The sequence below is a fragment of the Palaemon carinicauda genome, chromosome 28 (assembly GCF_036898095.1).
Source record: "Palaemon carinicauda isolate YSFRI2023 chromosome 28, ASM3689809v2, whole genome shotgun sequence".
Lineage (NCBI taxonomy): Eukaryota > Metazoa > Arthropoda > Malacostraca > Decapoda > Palaemonidae > Palaemon > Palaemon carinicauda.
In genome coordinates this window covers 43,134,003-43,152,958 of record NC_090752.1, presented here as the reverse complement: position 1 = coordinate 43,152,958, position 18,956 = coordinate 43,134,003, and the positions used below count along the sequence as shown (strand labels likewise).

Sequence of the window (18,956 nt, the reverse complement as noted above, 5' to 3'; positions counted from 1 at the left end):
TCTTTTCCTCGTGTGCTTGACAACAGCTAAAAGAGTAAGTGAGATCCACGCCTTCAGCAGGATCATTGTTTTCACATCTGAAACGGCTACATGTTCCTTGCAGCTCGGTTTTTGCTAAACGAGCTTCCTTCACGTCCTTGGCCTAAGTCGTTCGAGATCCCAAGCCTGTCCAACTTGGTGGGGAAGGATCTGAAGAGAGTACTTTGCCCAGTTAGAGCTCTTAGGTACTATCTAAAAAGGTCTTAACCTTTACAAGGACAATCAGAAGCCTTATAGTGTGCTATCAAGAAACCTTCTTTTCCAAGTTCTAAGAACTCAGTTTCTTACTATTCAGGCTTCTGATTAGAGAAACACATTCTCATCTGAAGGAAGAAGACCTTGCTTTGCTGAAGGTAAGGACACATGAAGTGGGAGCTGTGGCTACTTCAGTGGCCTTCAAACAGAACCATTCTCTGCAGAGTGTTATGGATGCAACCTATTGGAGAAGCAAGTCAGTGTTCGCATCATTCTATCTCAAAGATGTCCAGTCTCTTTACGAGTACTGCTACACCCTGGGACCATTCGTAGCAACGAATGCAGTAGTAGGCGAGGGCTCAGCCACTACATTCCCATAATCCCATAACCTTTTAACCTTTCTCTTGAATACTTTTTATGGGTTGTACGGTCGGCTAAGAAGCCTTCCACATCCTTGTTGATTTGGCGGGTGGTCAATTCTTTCTTGAGAAGCGCCGAGGTTAAAGGTTGTGATGAGGTCCTTTAGTATGGGTTGCAGCCCTGTATACTTTAGCACCTTTGAGTTGATTCAGCCTCCCAAGAGGAACGCTGCGCTCAGTAAGGAAGACGATCTTATTAAAGGCAGAGTAACGGTTCAAGTCGACTTCCTTACCAGGTACTTATTATTTCATTGTTATTGTGGATAACTGATTATATGAAATACGGGATACTTAGCTATCCTTTAGTCTTGTACACTGGTTTTTCACCCACCCCCCTGGGTGTGAATCAGCTACATGATTATCGGGTAAGTTTAATATTGAAAAATGTTATTTTTATTAGTAAAATAAATTTTTGAATATACTTACCCGATAATCATGATTTAATCGACCCTCCCTTCCTCCCCATAGAGAACCAGTGGACCGAGGAATAATTGAGGAGGTGTCAACAAGAAGTACTTGAGTACCTGGCCACAGGTGGCGCTGGTAAATACACCCCCTTCTAGTATTGTGATAGCTGGCGTATCCCTCCATAGAATTCTGTCGGGCAACGGAGTTGACAGCTACATGATTATCGGGTAAGTATATTCAAAAATTTATTTTACTAATAAAAATAACATTTTACACTAGAATATCTGAAGTGTTTGGACCTTACTTTGCACCACAGACTTGACACAGATCTACTGCAGCTGTGTACTGAAGGAATACGACCATGTGTGCTTTTTGTTGAGTAGTTCCACCAAACATGCTTAGAAATAAGTTCTAATAATCTTGGCATTGTTAGTATTAGTCCTTGAAGCAAAGTGCTAAGGTTACAGAATAGGTTTCTTCTTGGAATAGTCTCAAAAATAACTAAAGCCTTTTTGACAAAGACCTACCTCTTCACAGTCAAGGACATTTTCCACTCTGCAGATTAACCACCTACCCAAGAGGATGAACAATGCACTTGTAGAAGTCTTCATTCTTGACTTCTTTTTTGTTCAATATCAAGCCTTTTTTACTGGTCTTTTATAGGCCAAGATCAGGCAAGAAACAAGACTGTTCAATCAAACCTGATGCAATTTAGCAAGTTTGGATCAGTTAAGTTTACAAGTAATGGTTTCAACTTTGGATATGAGAGGTCTACCGACTGGCATTCAACTTGCACCCTCTCTTGTTCCATTACGCAATTGTTCTGCAATCTTACCAGGAAAGTACAGGAGGTCCAAATTTTGGTGGCAAAGGGGGAAGTGGAAGAAGTAGGTGCATCTTCCCTATTATTTTATTATCACCTGTTTCTGGTTTCAGAATTGTTAGGGTGAATGCTTTCAGTGTTAAATGTTTTCAGACTCAACTAGTTCGTGGTGGTCAGAACGTTCTCCAGGGAAACCCCATATAGTCTGACCTAGCAACTGTTTGCAAGGTTAACGGTATGTTTTTGATACTTATAGTACTTTCATGTATCCCTACATTCTGATTCTAAGGTTCGTATGCAAGAGCAAGCTATTTCAGTTTGTGGGCCTTTGCTTTGGTGTAAGTATAGCACAATATGTATTTACAATAGTTATTGCACTTATGGGAAGGTGGCTGTATCTGTTAGGTATAAGGGTCCTCTTATTGATGTTTGGCTCTTGAAACTTTCAAGGGATTTGGGGGATATGATCAACCTCAAAAAGTCTCTTTTATCTAGTTAAGTTGATTCTTTAGCCTTAATTTCTTTTGAGTTTTATCATCCAGTAAGAGGGATCTATGTGTTTATGAGTCTGCTGAAAGAATTCAAAAGGGCCAAGGAGCTCTTAGCCCACAAGTGAATGTGCCTTCTGGGGACATTTGCATCCATGGAAAAGCTCTTCCCTCATACAAGACTGAGGTTGAAAACCTTACAGTTTCACCTAAACCAACCTTGAGACATTAGGCTGGATCCCTTGTCAGGCTCAATCCCACCTTTCACTAACCAGTTTAGGGAGATGAGTTGGTGGAGATGTCGTTAAAGGTTGAGGAAGGAAGCTGGAAGAAAAGTCCGATATGTTAATGTTATGGTGTGTATGGGGCACTATTGACCAGAATCAAGCACTTTGACTTATTTTCTACTTAATCCTGTTATTTATTCATGTACAATTCCAATTCATTCGTAGTAAACCCAGGGTTTTACCTCAAATATTACTTTAGATTGACCTCCATACTAACTTTATAGATCAGCTATTACACCTATATTTTACAGAGTGAAATATAAAAAAAACAGAACTTAATGTGTAATAAATATCATTAATCCTCAATCCAATAAACTTAGAGTATTAGATTTCACACAGATGTCTTACGCCAAAACCTAAATATAACTTGTATAACATAATGATAATATAATTGAGTTATTCATGTGATACTACAAATTATTGATCACTCAATAGAGGCATCTTTATTTCTCTGGCAATTATGTTTCCAACTACTGTATGTTATACACACATCTTTATCATAAGATATCTCAATGTTCTAAGCACTAATTAAGATCCATACTGGCATTAGATTTACCACGTGTATATCCTTTATATTGAAAACTCCAACATTCAACATGATTGCTGCACTTCATTCATATGATAATTGTTTAAAATGGCCAATGTAAATGTCTGCACATATTACCCCAATTTTCTTCACCTTTTACTAACACAAATACATGAAACTTCTTGGTGCGTTTTGGCAGTATAGTAATACTCCGCCCTAATTTTCTAATTGGTTCTAAGAGACCTGACGTAAGGCAATATTTGTTATAGGTCAGATTTTATCCCTATATAGTGACTTATACGCTCCCTATACATCTAATATAGATGAAAAAGTACATGCAACCTGATACCATTCTATAAAAAACACATTTAATGAATAGAATTGAAAAAAAATTAAAATGGTTCAACGTTCAGACCAACGTAAGCTCGTACAAAATGTTGTAACACGTATTTTATTTTTCCCTTTGTTATTTAAGAATGGCCAACGTAAAGTCAGAACTAATAAGCCAAATCAACGTAAACCAAAATACTAGAATATGCAAAAGTTCCGCCGTTCATTTTGTTACATTCCTCGCAAGAGCATCTAAAGCTTCCAGAATACCAGTACACTCACAAAGGAGTCCCAAACCCAATCAACTTGGGTGTCTCAAAAACAGAGAAATACGCTGTAGATTGCCTTCAATATAGTACTGAGTTGATTTTTTATCATTTTTATACCTCTGGTGTTTTTATTTTAAATTAGATTTTTTTCAGTAATATGCTTCTTTGAATAAGTGATTCACAAAACTGGTTAGACTACTGTACCTGATAATATTAGTAACTTACTTTTTTCAATATTAATCTTACCCGATGATCATGTAGCTGTCAACTCTGTTGCCCGACAGAAATCTAAGGTCGGGATACGCCAGCGATCGCTATACAGGTGGGGGTGTACACAACAGCGCCATCTGTGAGCAGGTACTCAAGTACTTCTTGTCAACAAGAACTCAATTTTTCCTCTGTCGTGCCACCGGCAAGACCTACTAATACGCCTTCCCTAACTGGATTTGTTTTCACAACTTTTTGGTGAAGTACACTATTCCAGTTTTGAGCTTTCGCTATGCAGGGGTTTTATCTTCATTTCAAAACTTGAACTCGTTTTGGATAGATTTAATTATGGTGACGAAGAGAGTATGGACTCTCTTTCACTTTTAAATGGCCGACCCTTCCCTTAGACGGAAGTGTTGGTGACGAAGAGAGTATAGACTCTCTTTCACTTTTAATGACCGACCCTTCCCTTAGACGGAAGTGTGTTTAGGTTTTTGGTAATTTTGCTTAACAAAGTTATAGATTTATTTTATATCTCTCCGCCATTTATAGGCCTCTTCGATTAACTTTCCATTTATTATAAACTTATAAAAATTAATTTTTATGTTTGTTTATATGCGACCTTTCCTAATAGTAGGCGGTCCTTACTTGGAACCGAAGTTAATTAACATTGAGCCCATCATATCGTATTTCCTTTTAAGACTTTATGCTATTTTAATTTTAATGTTTTTGAAAGAATTTCTTTGATAGTCTCGTACTGTTTTCAAAGATGAACTAACGTTTAGTTTAGTCTCCGCAGTTGTTGACGTTCAGAACGTTCAACATACGCTCTATCGTTACGATAGAGAGAGAGTATTTCACGGTTTCACGTTGCAGTAAGAGTAAACCGATTCTAGCGTTTCGTTCATTCTTTCTTAGCTTAAATGGTTTTAATTCTAATAAAGGAACTTTTTATTTGGGAAACCTTTCAGTTTTTTTCCTTTAACAAATAATATGTTTTAACGATATATAATTGGGCTCATCTCTCAGGTTCTAAGTCAAGAGAGAGAGAGAGAGAGAGATAGAGACGGAGGGAGAGAGAGGAGAATAAACGTTTCGTTCAAGCGGGAAACGTTGTTCTCGTTTTTTACTCTTCTCCCTAGTCGCTATAGGGGAAGAAGGTAAAACGTTTCTAGAGTTTTATTCTTGTTCCCAGGCTTTATGTGGTGAGAGATTTTAAACGTAGTTTATTTGATCTAGTGTTTAGTCTCTTTTCCAGCCACTGAATTCTTTATCTTTCATTATGTTTTTCTGTTACATTGTAAAACTGTTTTCGCAATTACTACCTTTTAATGAAGGATAGGATTGCGTGTTTCAGGTACAAATCACTTAAAGTTTCGAGTTCAGTGAAATAAGTGCAAACAGAAAATCAAAAGTGATAAAGTGATATGCGCAAAGTGTTACAGTGTTGCGTTCGAGGGTTCGTCTGTTCGTGCCAGTTGTTCACCTAGTCCGATACCTCTTACAAGCTCCCAAGCCCAGGGGAGAAGTAATGTCGAAGGACTTATGGGTTCCACAGGTCTTGATCGACGAACAGACGTTTCCCTCCGTGGTTTCGGGTGTATCTACACACGTTGCCGACGTGATCACCCCACCCACACAAAGACGAGAGAGCCCATTTATTCCTCGTCTGCGGAAGAGGTTTCTCGCAGAAACCATGGACCAAATCTTGCAGCTTTTAAGTGCAAGTCGGTCCCTTCCGCGCAAGTCCAACGGCCTAGGTGTAGCCACTGGGTCAGTTCGGACTCGCTCCAGTCATCCGACGACTGCACACCTCCCAAGAGAGGCAAGGTGGTACCGCAACAGGCAGTAACTCCGTCTGTTGCCGCACCAGCTGTTTTAGACCCTCAGTCACAACGGACAGTAGCTCCGTTTGTTGCCGTCTTTCATAGACCCTAGTGGTCCATGCTGCAGACTATACAGTCTCAGCTTGCTCCTTCATGCAGGAGTATCGTGCTGGAAGGTTGTCAATGCACCGGTTAATCTACAACCTGCCACGGTTGTGCGCTCAGCAGATACTGCGGCTGCCTGCTCCCACACTCCACCTGTGAGAGCTCCACCTCCGATGCGCAGTCGACCCTGCCAGACGCATGTTCATGCTGCACCCTCCATTGACATGCGTGAGCTACCGCATCAGCAGTGGGAAGGTGCTGTAGAGTTGCCGTGTTTTGACACAATGCGGCATGCTCCGCAACCCATGCGGCATGCTCCGCATCCCATACGGCATGCTCCGCAACCCACGGCAGTCCCTCCCACGCACCAATACTCCGCTTTTGTTGTTGCCAGCTCCCACACTCCGACTGCGGAGAAGGTTGACGATGCACCCGTGGGCCTACACCTACCACGGTTGTGCGCCCGGCATGGCTTCCTGCTCCCACACTCTTGTTGTGAGAGCTCCTCCACCCATGCACAGTCAACCCTGCCAGATGTATGATGACTCCCACAGACACACGGAGCACTCCGTTGCCGTGCGTGAGCTACCACAAGCTGCCGTGTTTTGACACGGTGTGTCAGCCTCCGCAACACACTGTGGTTACCGCCACTCGCCCGCAGCAAACTAGTCAGTCAGGAGTTGAGGCTTCCCCACACAACTTTGGTTGTTGCCAACTCACAGACTGTCAAACAGTTACATGACGTTGCCTTCTGGTCTGCTACTAATACACCAGTGCTGTATGTCCTCACGCTCCTGTTGTGGTTGACAGTTCAGTTTTTGACAGTTCACAGACTGTCAAGCAGTTTCATAACGTTGCCTTCTGGTCTGCTGCTTTTGCACCAGTGAAACCCTCACTGAGATAACCTAGCTTTTCTCGGACATGGTTCCTGTAGATGAGAAAGTGCTGTTCTCCCTCCTTCTGATATTCCCTTGAGGACTCTGTCATTTGGAGAGGAGCCTTAAGCTGCTTAGCCTCCTATGGACTTTAATTAAAGCATAACATGTTTCCAGGGAGGGTAAATGGTTCCGCTTCAGTCGCTAACCCCGTCTGTTGCCACACCTGCTCCCATAGACCTTGGGCTTTGTTGCAAGACATGCAGTCCAAGCTTAGTCCTTGATAGAGGATTTTTTACGGAGAAGAACCTTCTTGCCAACGACCTTCCTACCGGTTGGTTGTACGCCCTGTTGACGCTGAGGTATCCTACTCACGTCCGCCAGTTGAGATGGTTCCTCCACCGGTGCGACCCAGTGTGGGTTGCCAGTCGCACGTTGACGTTAAGCTACTCTTGGAGGTGGTTGTGGACGTTCAGTGTGTCACTGGGAAGACGTTCAACAACCAGCAGAGGTGACTTGTTGTGACGCAGTGCGGCAACCTCAGCAACCTGATAAGGGGTTGTCTGCACTACCCAGACAGTCTAGACAGTTTCGGGTTGTCGCTGTACTTCTTCGCATCCCCATGGTTGACAGTTCACAGACTGTGCAGCAGTACCATGATCTTGTGTCCGGCTCCGTCACGCATCCACCAGTGCGACCGGATTCAGCGAGTCAGACGTTGCCCACTCCGTTGCCGTTTCCTCATCAGTTTCGGATGAGGATCCCTCTGATGAGGACATGGCTGAACAAGACGATCAACCCCCAGCCCTGCTATCCATCCAGAAGATGCTGAAGAAGGATACGGCCCTGTCAGGCTGTGGATGAGTCTGGTTAGGACACTGTCATCCGTGGTTCAATTGGTGTCACTTGGAAGACTACACCTCCGTCCTCTTCGGTTTCATCTAGCTCTTCACTGGAAAAGGACAAGACGCTAGAAGCGGTCTCGATCCCGGTTTCCGGAAGATAAGTCTGGTCTAACCTGATGAAAGGACTTTATCAACCTTTTATAGGGTCTTCCCCTGACTGTTCAGACTCCCAACCACGTTCTCTTCTCAGACGCATCGGACGTAAGCTGGGGTGCGACCTTAGGCGGTAGGGAATGCTCGGGATTATGGAACTCGAGTCAAAGGACAATGCATTTTAACTGCAAGAAGCTTCTGGCAGTACGTCTGACCTGGAAAAGCTTCAGGTCTCTCCTTCAAGACAAAGTAGTGGAGGTCAACACGGACAACTCCTGCTTTGATGTTCATCTCCTAGCAAGGAGGGACCTACTCTCTGACATGGTGCGAGTTCGCTAGTGACCTCCTCTCCTGTTCAACAGGTCTAGACTTTTCACTAGTAACAAGTTTCTTCCAAGGCAACTTGAATGTCTTAGCAGATTGTCTCAGTAGGAAGGGACAATAATTCCAACATATTGGACCCTCCACAGAGATGTATGCAAGAGACTTTGGGTCACCTGGGGCCAGCCAACCATAGATCTCTTCGCAACCTCGATGTCCAAGAGGCTCTCAATACTTTGCTCACCTATCCCGGACCCAGCAGTGGTTCTTTTAGATGCCTTTCTACTAGATTAGTCTCATCTAGATCTATATGCATTCCCTCCGTTCTAGATTGTCAACAAGGTACTGCAGAAGTTCGCCTCTCACGATGGGACAAAGTTGACACTAGTTGCTTCCCTCTGGCCCGCGAGAGAATAACTTACCGAGGTACTTCGATGGCTAGTAGACGTTCCCAGAACTCTTCCCCTAAGGGTGGACCTGCTACGTCTGCCACGCGTAAGAAGGTTCTCCAAGGCCTCCACGCTCTTCGTCTCACTGCCTTCAGAGTATCGAAAGACTCTCGAGAACTAGAGGTTTTTCGAAGGAGGCAACCAGAGCGATTGTTAGAGCAAGGAGAACATCCACCCTTAGAGTCTACCAATCGAAGTGGGAAATCTTCCTAAACTGGTGCAAGTCAGTATCCGTATCCTCGACCAGTACCTCTGTAACTTAAATAGCTGACTTCCTCTTATATCTGAGGAAAGAGTGATCTCTTTCAGCTCCCACTTTCAAGGGTTACAGATGCATGTTGGCATCAGTCTTCCGTCACAGAGGCTTAGATCTTTCCAACAATAAAGATCTACAGGACCTCCTTAAGTCTTTTGAGACCACGAAGGAGCGTCGTTTGGTTACACCTGGTTGGAATTTAGACGTGGTTCTAAGATTCCTTATGTTAGACAGGTTCGAACCACTTCAATCAGCCTCCCTGAAAGATCTCACCTTTAAGACTCTTTTCCTGATATGCTTAACCACAGCTAAAAGAGTCAGTGAGATTCATGCCTTCAGCAAGAACATCGGATTTTCATCCGAAACGGCTACATGTTCTACATCTTGGTTTTCTAGCCAAACACGAGCTGCCTTCTCGGCCTTGACCAATATCGTTCGTTATTCCAAACTTATCGTATGGTTGGAAATGAACTAGAAAGAGTATTATGTCCTGTAAGAGCTCTTAAGTTCTATTTTAAAAACCTTTACGAGGCCCGTCTGAAGCTTTATGGTGTTCAGTTAAGAATTCATCTTTGCCTATGTCAGAGAATTCTTTATCCTATTATTTTCAGACTGTTAATACGAGAAGCTCATTCCCTTCTGAATGAGGAAGACCAAGCTTGGCTGAAGGTAAGGACACACGAAGTTAGAGCTGTCACAACTTCCGTGACCTTTAAACAAAATATATCTCTGCAAAATATATTCGACGCAACCTTTTGGAAAAGCTAATCAGTGTTCGCGTCTTTTATCTTAAGAATGTCCAGTCTCTTTACGAGAACTGCTACACTCTGGGACCATTCGTAGCAACGAGTGCAGTAGTGGTGGTGCAGTAGTGGTGGGGGCTCCACCACTACAATTCCCTAATTCCAGAACCTTTTTAATCTTTCTCTTGAAATATTTTTGGGTTGTCCGGAAGGCTAAGAAGCCTTCCGCATCCTGGTTGATTTGGCGGGTGGTCAAATTCTTTCTTGAGAAGCGCCTAGATTAGAGGTTGTGATGAGGTCCTTTAGTATGGGTTGCAGCCCTTCATACTTCAGCACCTAGGAGTCGCTCAGCATCCTAAGAGGATCGCTAGGCTCAGTAAGGAAGACGTACGTAAAAAGGCAGAGTAATGGTTCAAGTCGACTTCCTTACCAGGTACTTATTTATTTTATGTTTGTTATTTTGAATAACTGCTAAAATAAGATACGGGATACTTAGCTTCTAATGTTAACATGTATGCTGGTCTCCACCCACCACCCTGGGTGTGAATCAGCTACATGATCATCGGGTAAGATTAATATTGAAAAATGTTATTTTCCTTAGTAAAATAAATTTTTGAATATACTTACCCGATGATCATGAATTTAAGGACCCTCCCTTCCTCCCCATAGAGAACCAGTGGACCGAGGAGAAAATTGAGTTCTTGTTGACAAGAAGTACTTGAGTACCTGCTCACAGATGGCGCTGTTGTGTACACCCCCACCTGTATAGCGATCGCTGGCGTATCCCGACCTTAGATTTCTGTCGGGCAACAGAGTTGACAGCTACATGATCATCGGGTAAGTATATTCAAAAATTTATTTTACTAAGGAAAATAACATTTTGTGTCAAAATATTGGGGTTTCATCCCTGATTTTCTTGCCAAGTGTACTGTATTTCTTTCAACCTATATTATTAATATTATTATTATTATTATTATTAGCTAAGCTACAACTCTAGCTGGAAAAGCAGAATGCTGTAAGCCTAAGGGCACCAACAGGGAAAATAGCCCAGTGAGGAAAGGAAATAGTATTCCTGAGTGTTACCCTCAATCAAGAGACCTTAACCCACAAGAAGACCTTGGTAAAGAGGCTATGGCACACTATCCAAGACTAGAGAACAATGGTTTGATTTTGGAGTGTCCTCTTAGAAGAACTGCTTACCCTAGCTAAAATGTCTATTCTATCCTTGCCAAGTGGAAAGTAGCCACTGAACATATACAATGCTGTAGTTAACCTCTTGAGCGAAGAAAGATTGTGTGGTTAGCTTAGAGTTGTCAGGTGTATGAAGAAAGAGTAATGTGTGTAAAGAATAGACTAGACTATTCAGTGTACTGAACGTGAAGGCAAAGAAAAATTGAGCCGTAACCAGAGGAGGATCCAATGCAGTATTATCTGGCTAGGCAAAGTACCCAAAAACTCTAGCAGTAGTGTCTCAATGGGTGGATGGTGCCCTGGCCAACCTACTACTTAGTGCCTCATATAAAAATGACAAACTCCACTTGTCAGTCTGTTTGCTTTGTTCATGAACAGCAAACTGCTGCTGCTTTTTTGCTTGCCATTGTATAATTTTGTTCTCATTTTGGACAGGTCATTGTGAAGTTGAGAATATTGATGAAAACAATGGACAACTGCTTGATTGGTACCATACGAAAGATTGATTATGTGTTGGTGTGGCTTCTTAATCTTTACTGATGCAATCATGGTGTGACTGGGTATTTCCTAAGCCATAGACTGCTTAATTAGTTGGCAGGAAAAAACTTGTGTTAAGAATAATATATATTTTGCTTCTTGCTAATCATGTCTGTTCACTTAGTATAAAAGAGTTATCCCAGAATAACACTTAAATCTAAAAGAAAGTACTTTAGGTGTATCATATTGCTATGAAAGTACTATTGATAAAGCAATTTGTACTTTGGTTGCTCATTTGTGTTACAGTATTTTGTTTTTCCATAATACTTTTTTTTTTTGCTGAGCTGGTAAGATTTGGAGGGTGGTAGGTAATTTGAATAAGATGGGTTAAAACAAATATAGCTCTACGCATTTCATTGTTATATACTTTATTCTTTAAAAAGGTTATTAGGGAATAATTAATATTTCAGGAAGTTATTATCTAATGGAGATGATGTTTTGAAGGAGATGCACAAGTGCTCAATATAAATTAAAAAATAATTTTGTAAATGATAGTAAGTTTATTCTTAAAAATGAAATTTTACTTTGTGTTCTTTAGTTGGGTATAAAAGGAAAATTGGTGAGAATTGTTGAACTCTAGTTTATTGCTGGAGTACGATAACTTCCATGAAGGTTAATGAAGTTGTATAGTTTACTTTGATATAAAGTGATTACCTTTTACAATTTGATCTGTTGTCAATGTTTTCACAGAACTTAGCAGTATCGTTATGTTCTACACCTGTATAGTTTTCAGTTTAATTTATCACCTGTTTTCCTTGGTCTCGAATGTTTGAAAATCATTGGTTATTTCTCCTTCAGGTCTGCATTGTGAGAGTCTAGAAATGTAACCCAGTTGTTGGATTTAAGTGTGAGATACTGTTGTAATTTGGTTGTCATTATACATATTTATTGTTGTATTTAGGTCCCAAGAACGAGCCCCCAGCTGCAGTCCAAGAGAAAGTCTTATCTCTCATCCAAGCGTGGGCCGATGCATTCCGTCACCAACCAGAGCTTTCTGGAGTTAGTCAGGTATATATATCTCTCTCTCTCTCTCTCTCTCTCTCTCTCTCTCTCTCTCTCTCTCTCTCTCTCTCTCTCTCTCTCTCTCTCTCTCTCTCTCTCTCAGAATGTACTGCAATTGATTTCAATTTTAATAACAATGGATGTACTGCAATTGTTTTCAATTTGAATGTCAATGGATGTACAGAATGTACATCAAATGTTATGTACAGTATTTGTATAATGTGAATATTTTATCAACTATTTCAGGTTTATGCAGATTTAAAACACAAAGGAGTTGAATTCCCAATGACCAATCTTGACACCATGGCTCCTATTATTACACCACAACGGGTAAGAGTAATCGTATAAATGTCAATTCTATGATATATTATTTAGGTTGTGTCCCCATGTGGTCTCAGTTTGGGTTAACATAATGAATGTCTGGATGTACAGTGTGATTCTGTTGAGAATGATTATTTGTTGTACAGTACGCAAACATGCCTGCTCACTGTGGGGATGTTAATTTTTCTTCATTTGTACAAAATCTCATGCCCTTTAGTAGTAAAATTTCTTTGTCATATCTGGTGATGGTATCCAGTGAATTTGTTCAAAACATTTTGTCTAGAACAATTTGTCTAAAGTACAATTTATCTACAAGCAAATTGTCTAGAATATAATTTGTCTAAAATTTATCTGTATTAGTCCCATATATATAAACATGATGGCTCCAAAATTTCTTCTCAGTGTGTTATATACTGAGAAAACTTGTTAACAGTGGAAGGGAATAGTTACGTTCGCTTTACCTATGCTATTGAGTATAAATAGTTGTTTGCTATATAATATATGGAACAGAACTAGTTGTCCTGTACTTTTAGGAATAAAACTTTGTTTACTATTTACTGTATGACTTGATGAATTTGAATATATACAACCAATGATAAAAATTGGTAAGTCTCTGTTATTTATATATACATTTAGATTATTAAATTCTTAATGCAAAAAAGATATATAATTTACTGAAAGAACTTAAATACTTTTATGGGTGTAAATTACGAATACCACAGCACATTTGAGGATGCTACTGAAGACATTAAAGATGTTCCTATTGAAGAATTTTAAGATCAAGTCTTGTTAGAATGTTGGCTGTTGTAATGGTCGTTTATTATAATTGTTGATTTTTATAATTTTTTTTTTTTTGCATTCTAAAATACAATTATTTGCTTCACCTTACTTGAAAAACACTTCCCTTATTCTGGAACTATTCAAGCTACTTAAAAACACTTCTGCTATTCTAGATACATTCAAAGTGCTTATACCAGGGCCACAATGCCTCTTGAATTTGTGGAATCAGAAAAGGTTTGAAAGAAGTTAGTTTATGAAGGTCGTATGTTTTATGAGAATGGTGAAAGTAGAAAACGTGTTTATTAGACATGCAATAAATATCCTATGATAAAATGCCATGCTCATATAATTACTTCAGATAATCAAATTGTTAAATACTGTATTCTACTGATCACAACCATATAATATATGCGGCTGAAGTTTCAGCAAAAGAAATTGTGTCAAAAATACGTCATCAGGCTACATCAACAATAAATGCATTCCAATCAGTTTTATACCCGGTAGCATAGTAAAGAGTACATAATTATTCCTTTCCACCATTAACAAGTTTTGTCTGTAAATATCATACTGGGAAGAAACTCTGGCGGCACCATGTTTATGTAGTGTATATACGGCTGATACAAACAAATTTTAAATAAACTGTATTTTGGACAATTTGCTTGTAGATGAATTGCACTTTAGCCAAGCCGTTTTAGGCAAATTATTTTACATGTATTACGTTTTAAACAAATTGTTTTAGACTAATTCCCTGAGACCCCTGGTGATAGTAGGTTAGTATCAAATATGCCTCGAAGTTCCTTTTTTATTTTTTAGTTATCCTTCACAGGCCTTAGTTTGACACTTTCATTGCCTCGGCACATAATTTTCTACTATTTGTTTAATATTTTGCATTTGCTATCTCTGTTCCTGGAAGATTTTTTTTTCTCTATTTGCTTACTCTTTTCATATATTATTTCATGGTGTTCATGGTACCTGTATGAAACCCATAACTTGATGTCAAGCATTCAGTGTTTATTCTTTCAATGTTATTGTTTATGTGAAGTCGTATTAACAATATTGTACATACATTTTAGTTTAGGGTATGTTTTGTGAGCAGTACTGTAGTGCTGGTCTATGTTGCCTTAAATTTTCTTTTACAATTACAAACTTTTGAACTCCTAATCTAATTATACTTTACTACAAAATAAAGTAACTTGTAATACCATTTTGTCTATCTTGTTTAGGTGATGATTGAAAATTTTGAGGACGACATTAATCCGTGACAATTAATTTTGAATTTTATTCATAGACAGTGACCACTCCAGAACCACGACCTCCTCGCCCGTGTGGACCTACCTCACCCCGACGTCAGGCTTCTCACCAAACTGCTCCCGCACCAGTTGCTCCTGTTGCATTAACAGCTGAACAACGAGCAAAGCTACACAGTGAACTTGATGTAGTAGAATCAAATGCGAAGGTGTTGGCGGATATGCTGTCTGAATTAAGTCCAGGAAAGGAACATCCTGATGATCTTCAGTTGCTTCAGGTTGAGTATTGTACTAAGATGCATTCATGTTAGAAATTTGCAAAATTTTTATTTTGTAAAAATATTGATTTTAATGTGATAGACTGTAACTTGGATTTATCGTTTTTTGCAGGAACTACATGCAACTTGTGGGGTAATGCAGGACCGCATAGTTGAATTAGTTGGGAGAGTAAATGACGACTTACTTACTGCTGACATTTTGCGAATCAATGACAATCTCAACAACATTTTCGTTAGGTAAGTGTTGGATGGTTGTTTATTATGTAAAAAGAATTTTGTTAATTTTGTAGCAACTTCTGTAAACAAAGCCCTTATCTGAATTCTGGATATGATATTGCAACTAATGAGAGCTTCATTGATAATAAATTTCACCCAAAGCCTATCATGTACTGTAGTTCCAGTTTAATACCAAATCTGATTTACAGTAATAATGGAATTCTTCTTTATCTTTTAGCCATTCTTACATATCTGAGGTAGACTTGATGGTTGTAATTCATGTCAATATTTTATACTTAAGAATTGAGTTAAATGTTTAGTTGTTCCAACACCTAATACAAACCATTTCTCTCTCTACTATGGATATATTTCTTCGGCAAAGCTGAAACTAGCCCTAAAGCTTTTTAGCAAGGTATAACAACCCACCACTGATTAACAGGGGTAGACCAGCCACCCCGCTCACACACACACCGGTGATATGACATCACTTATTTTCTTTGGCGATCAACTTGAAATTTTAGCTGTTAAGCAACCTCTCGGCGCCCTCGGCTACTCAGATGGGAGTTGGCTTTTTGGTTAAGAGTCAAATGATCCTTGTTCCTCTGTTGAACCATGCGACCTTTCAAGGTTTTCAACAGACACAATCCTCGGGCAGTGCTAGCTGCCCTGCTGAGTACAGTAGTTGACTAACCAGGTAGCCTGAAAACACTGCGGAGTTTTGGGGAGTACTCAGTCGCCTGTCCCAGTTTCCAATGGAGTCAGAAGAGAACTCTAGTTTTCACCTAAAAGGGTTGCGTTTACAACCTATCTCCCAATTCCTCGAGTCATGATACGAGCTATACCATGCTAGGATTGCACACTAAGGAGTTAAGTCAGTGGGACTATCTGCACTAAGGGCAAGTGGAAGTTGGGATTGCTCCCTCTGGGAAAGGTATTCCTCTCGCCCATCTTGCTGGGGGAGAATGCCACGGAAGCAGGGGATAAATGAGAGACCATAGAGTCTGATACTTGCACGGCCCTAATCCTCCACTCGAGGTGACAAGTCCCGCTTCTTTTTTTCTATGCTTCCGTTGACTTGACATCAGTGGTTTCGATTACTGGTTCTCACTGGAAGTTATCTGCCAATGATATACCCACAGTCATCCTTTGAGAAATGATTTGCCAGTTGCCAGTACTGGGTGGGAGACTCCTGTATACACTCAACCCCTCAAGTATTCACAAGAATGTTCATTCTAGTTGCAACTGGGGTCAATGCCAATGCATCCGCCCTCCTCATCCCATATACAAGTGGTTGATTCTAGCAGACACAGTGGAGGTTTCTCCGACACCGAGTCAACCTTTTGGGTTTTGCCTCGTTTGCGATAAGTCCGCTAGAATTCATCCTGGCAACCTCCATGAGAAGTGGCATATTTAGAAAGGCAAATAACCTCTAAAAGAGACAAAGTTGCTCCTTCTAATTAGGAAATAAAGTCTCAGGGATACAGTATGTCCCTTCCTCAAGCGAGACTTCTTACGGGTGCACTGATGGCCGCTCTTGCATTGGTACCTGAACTTCCGAGTTTTTCTGGCCCCTGGCGAAAGTCATAGCTTTAGTTCCCTCCAGTGACATTTGAAAACCTTTTTATGTTAGCAGGATTCTGCGGACTAACGAATCTTCCAAGATAAAAGCAAAAGAGAGTCCCGAATTTGCAGGTAAATTACCAACCTCCTCAGTGGAGCAAACCTTCTCTCTCCTTCCCCACATTCAATGCTCTTTGGCGATACATCAAAAGATCAAAAGAAAGGAAAGGGGAAGGGGGCGGGGGGGCCGCTCACCTGTCATGACTTATGGCCTTTAAGCTATGTTCCAACAACAATCAGCCATGCCACACAATTTTTCCTGGATTTAAGTATAGTGTTGCATGCTTTTAATCTCTTCCAATAACTCTCTTCTTGTCACAACATAGTGTTTTTATCAAAGAACTATGGTGGTAGAATACCCAGACAAGGATATTCTATGCATGACTACTTTTCATCTAGCCATTAGAAGATGGAGTTGGGCGTGAGACAACTCAATTCCCCTCTACAACCCTATTCAGCTTGGGCAAGGAAAACTTCCTACCAGTCATTATGAGCAGGTGAACTCAGATAATGGTCCTCAAGGAACCTTTCTCTCCTACAATTAGCCTCTTAAGTTTTGACCCTGGTTGGTGTTGAGGACAAGATGTTTGTCTTGGAGGACTCATGACCTAAAGTAAGAAGGGCATCAACAGATCGGTCAATAACCCTGATAGCTCCGCAGTGGCAGCAGGCAGAATAGCACCCAGTCTCTCTATTTCTGCCTGCAGAGGTATTGAGAGAGCTGTTCTCTCCTTTGCCAAACCTTTCTTACAACCTCACTCAGAGATTCACCATTGTCAGTTGTGTCCCTACGACTTCTCACCTGGAGGGTGTTCAACATCTCTCCGAGAGGCTTTTTATAAGCAATAACAAAATGGATGGCTGGCTACCCCTATACTGAAGGTTGTCGTTTGGCTCCTATCAGGAGAAGTGGTCTACCTGCTAAGTTTGAGGTGTGGAAAGAAGCCTGGCACCACTTAATATTTCTCTCCCTGGGACAGCGAAGCTTGTTGTACCTCGCGGGAAAAGACCCTGTTCGGTCTCGACTATAACAGAATACCGCTAGGCTTTTAGCCTCGTCTTTCATTTGAATATGGTGGATGTTTCCTCTAAGAAACTTTCTTTCCTTATGCAGAGCGTCGAGCCTACTGGTCCCCCCAAACAGAAGTTAGACTACCTCCTTGGAGCGTAGTTCTTGCACAGTACCATTCTTGAAAAGGAGCGCTTCATACTACTGCTACTCAGTTCTCCGATCATGACTCAACTCTTAACCCTTTTACTCCCAGGCTATTTGGAAATTTCCAAACCTTAACCTCCAGGGGGTTATTTTTCTCCCAGCACATTTTGCAGTATATATTTTTTAAATTGCTCTAACAGCCTTAATTTTTGTCATAGAGAGGTCAGGTTGGTCTCATTCTCTTGGAAAATGCCTGAATTTTCTCAAAAAATATGAAAAAATTTTTTATAGCATTTTTTTGCAAGGACGTACGGGTACGTCCATGGGGGTAAAGGGATGGCTTTTGTGAAACGTACCAGTACGTCCTTTGGGGGTAAAAGGGTTAAGGTGTTATTCTAAGAGTGAAAGTGGATGTCTAACACCTCTACTAGTTTCAGGGCAAATTTAGAATATAGTATATGTATGCTTTTTAATTCACACAACCATTGTACTGCTAGTTAGTTTTGGATAGATATGATATTACAGCTGGGTTTTATCTTAATTATTAGAGAATTATAGATAGCTTATGTTTATCAAAGATGAGTCTCGATTAATTGATATGATTATTTAGGTTTGATTATTAGTTTGACTGCTTTTTTCCTTCACTATCCAAACTCCATAAAAAATTGGCGTCATCAGTGTTGATCATATCCTGCCTCTCTGCCTCCTGACTCAAGTAAAGAGGATGTTGAACATGTTTCGATTTTAAAACTCAAGTGACTGTTATTATTTGGCTTTTCCAAGTGCTCTTATTGCCATATACTGTCATATAAATATGATACTCCACTAGATGGGCATTGCTAATTAGTGAAAGAAAGTGGGAAATTTTAGATTTTATGGTAAATTATTATTATTGTTATTATTACTTGCTAAGCTACAACCCTAGTTGGAAAAGCAGGCTGCTGTAAGCCCAGGGGCTCCAACAGGAAAAATAGCTCAGCGAGGTAAAGAAATAAGGAAATATACTATAAGAGAAGTTTAAGAATAATAACAACATTAAAATAA

General features: G+C 40.4%; 1 protein-coding gene across 4 annotated transcripts in view; it reads left to right on the top strand.

The window, feature by feature from the left end:
- Nucleotides 1-18,956, top strand: part of LOC137621530 (TOM1-like protein 2) — an 89,642-nt gene that overhangs the window by 18,482 nt on the left and 52,204 nt on the right. For all 4 annotated transcript variants that reach the window (XM_068351890.1, XM_068351893.1, XM_068351891.1 and 1 more), the window contains exons 4-7: nt 12,194-12,300; nt 12,541-12,624; nt 14,684-14,920; nt 15,033-15,157. In XM_068351890.1, coding sequence (XP_068207991.1) covers nt 12,194-12,300; nt 12,541-12,624; nt 14,684-14,920; nt 15,033-15,157 — 553 coding nt within the window. The remainder of the gene's footprint in view (nt 1-12,193; nt 12,301-12,540; nt 12,625-14,683; nt 14,921-15,032; nt 15,158-18,956) is intronic.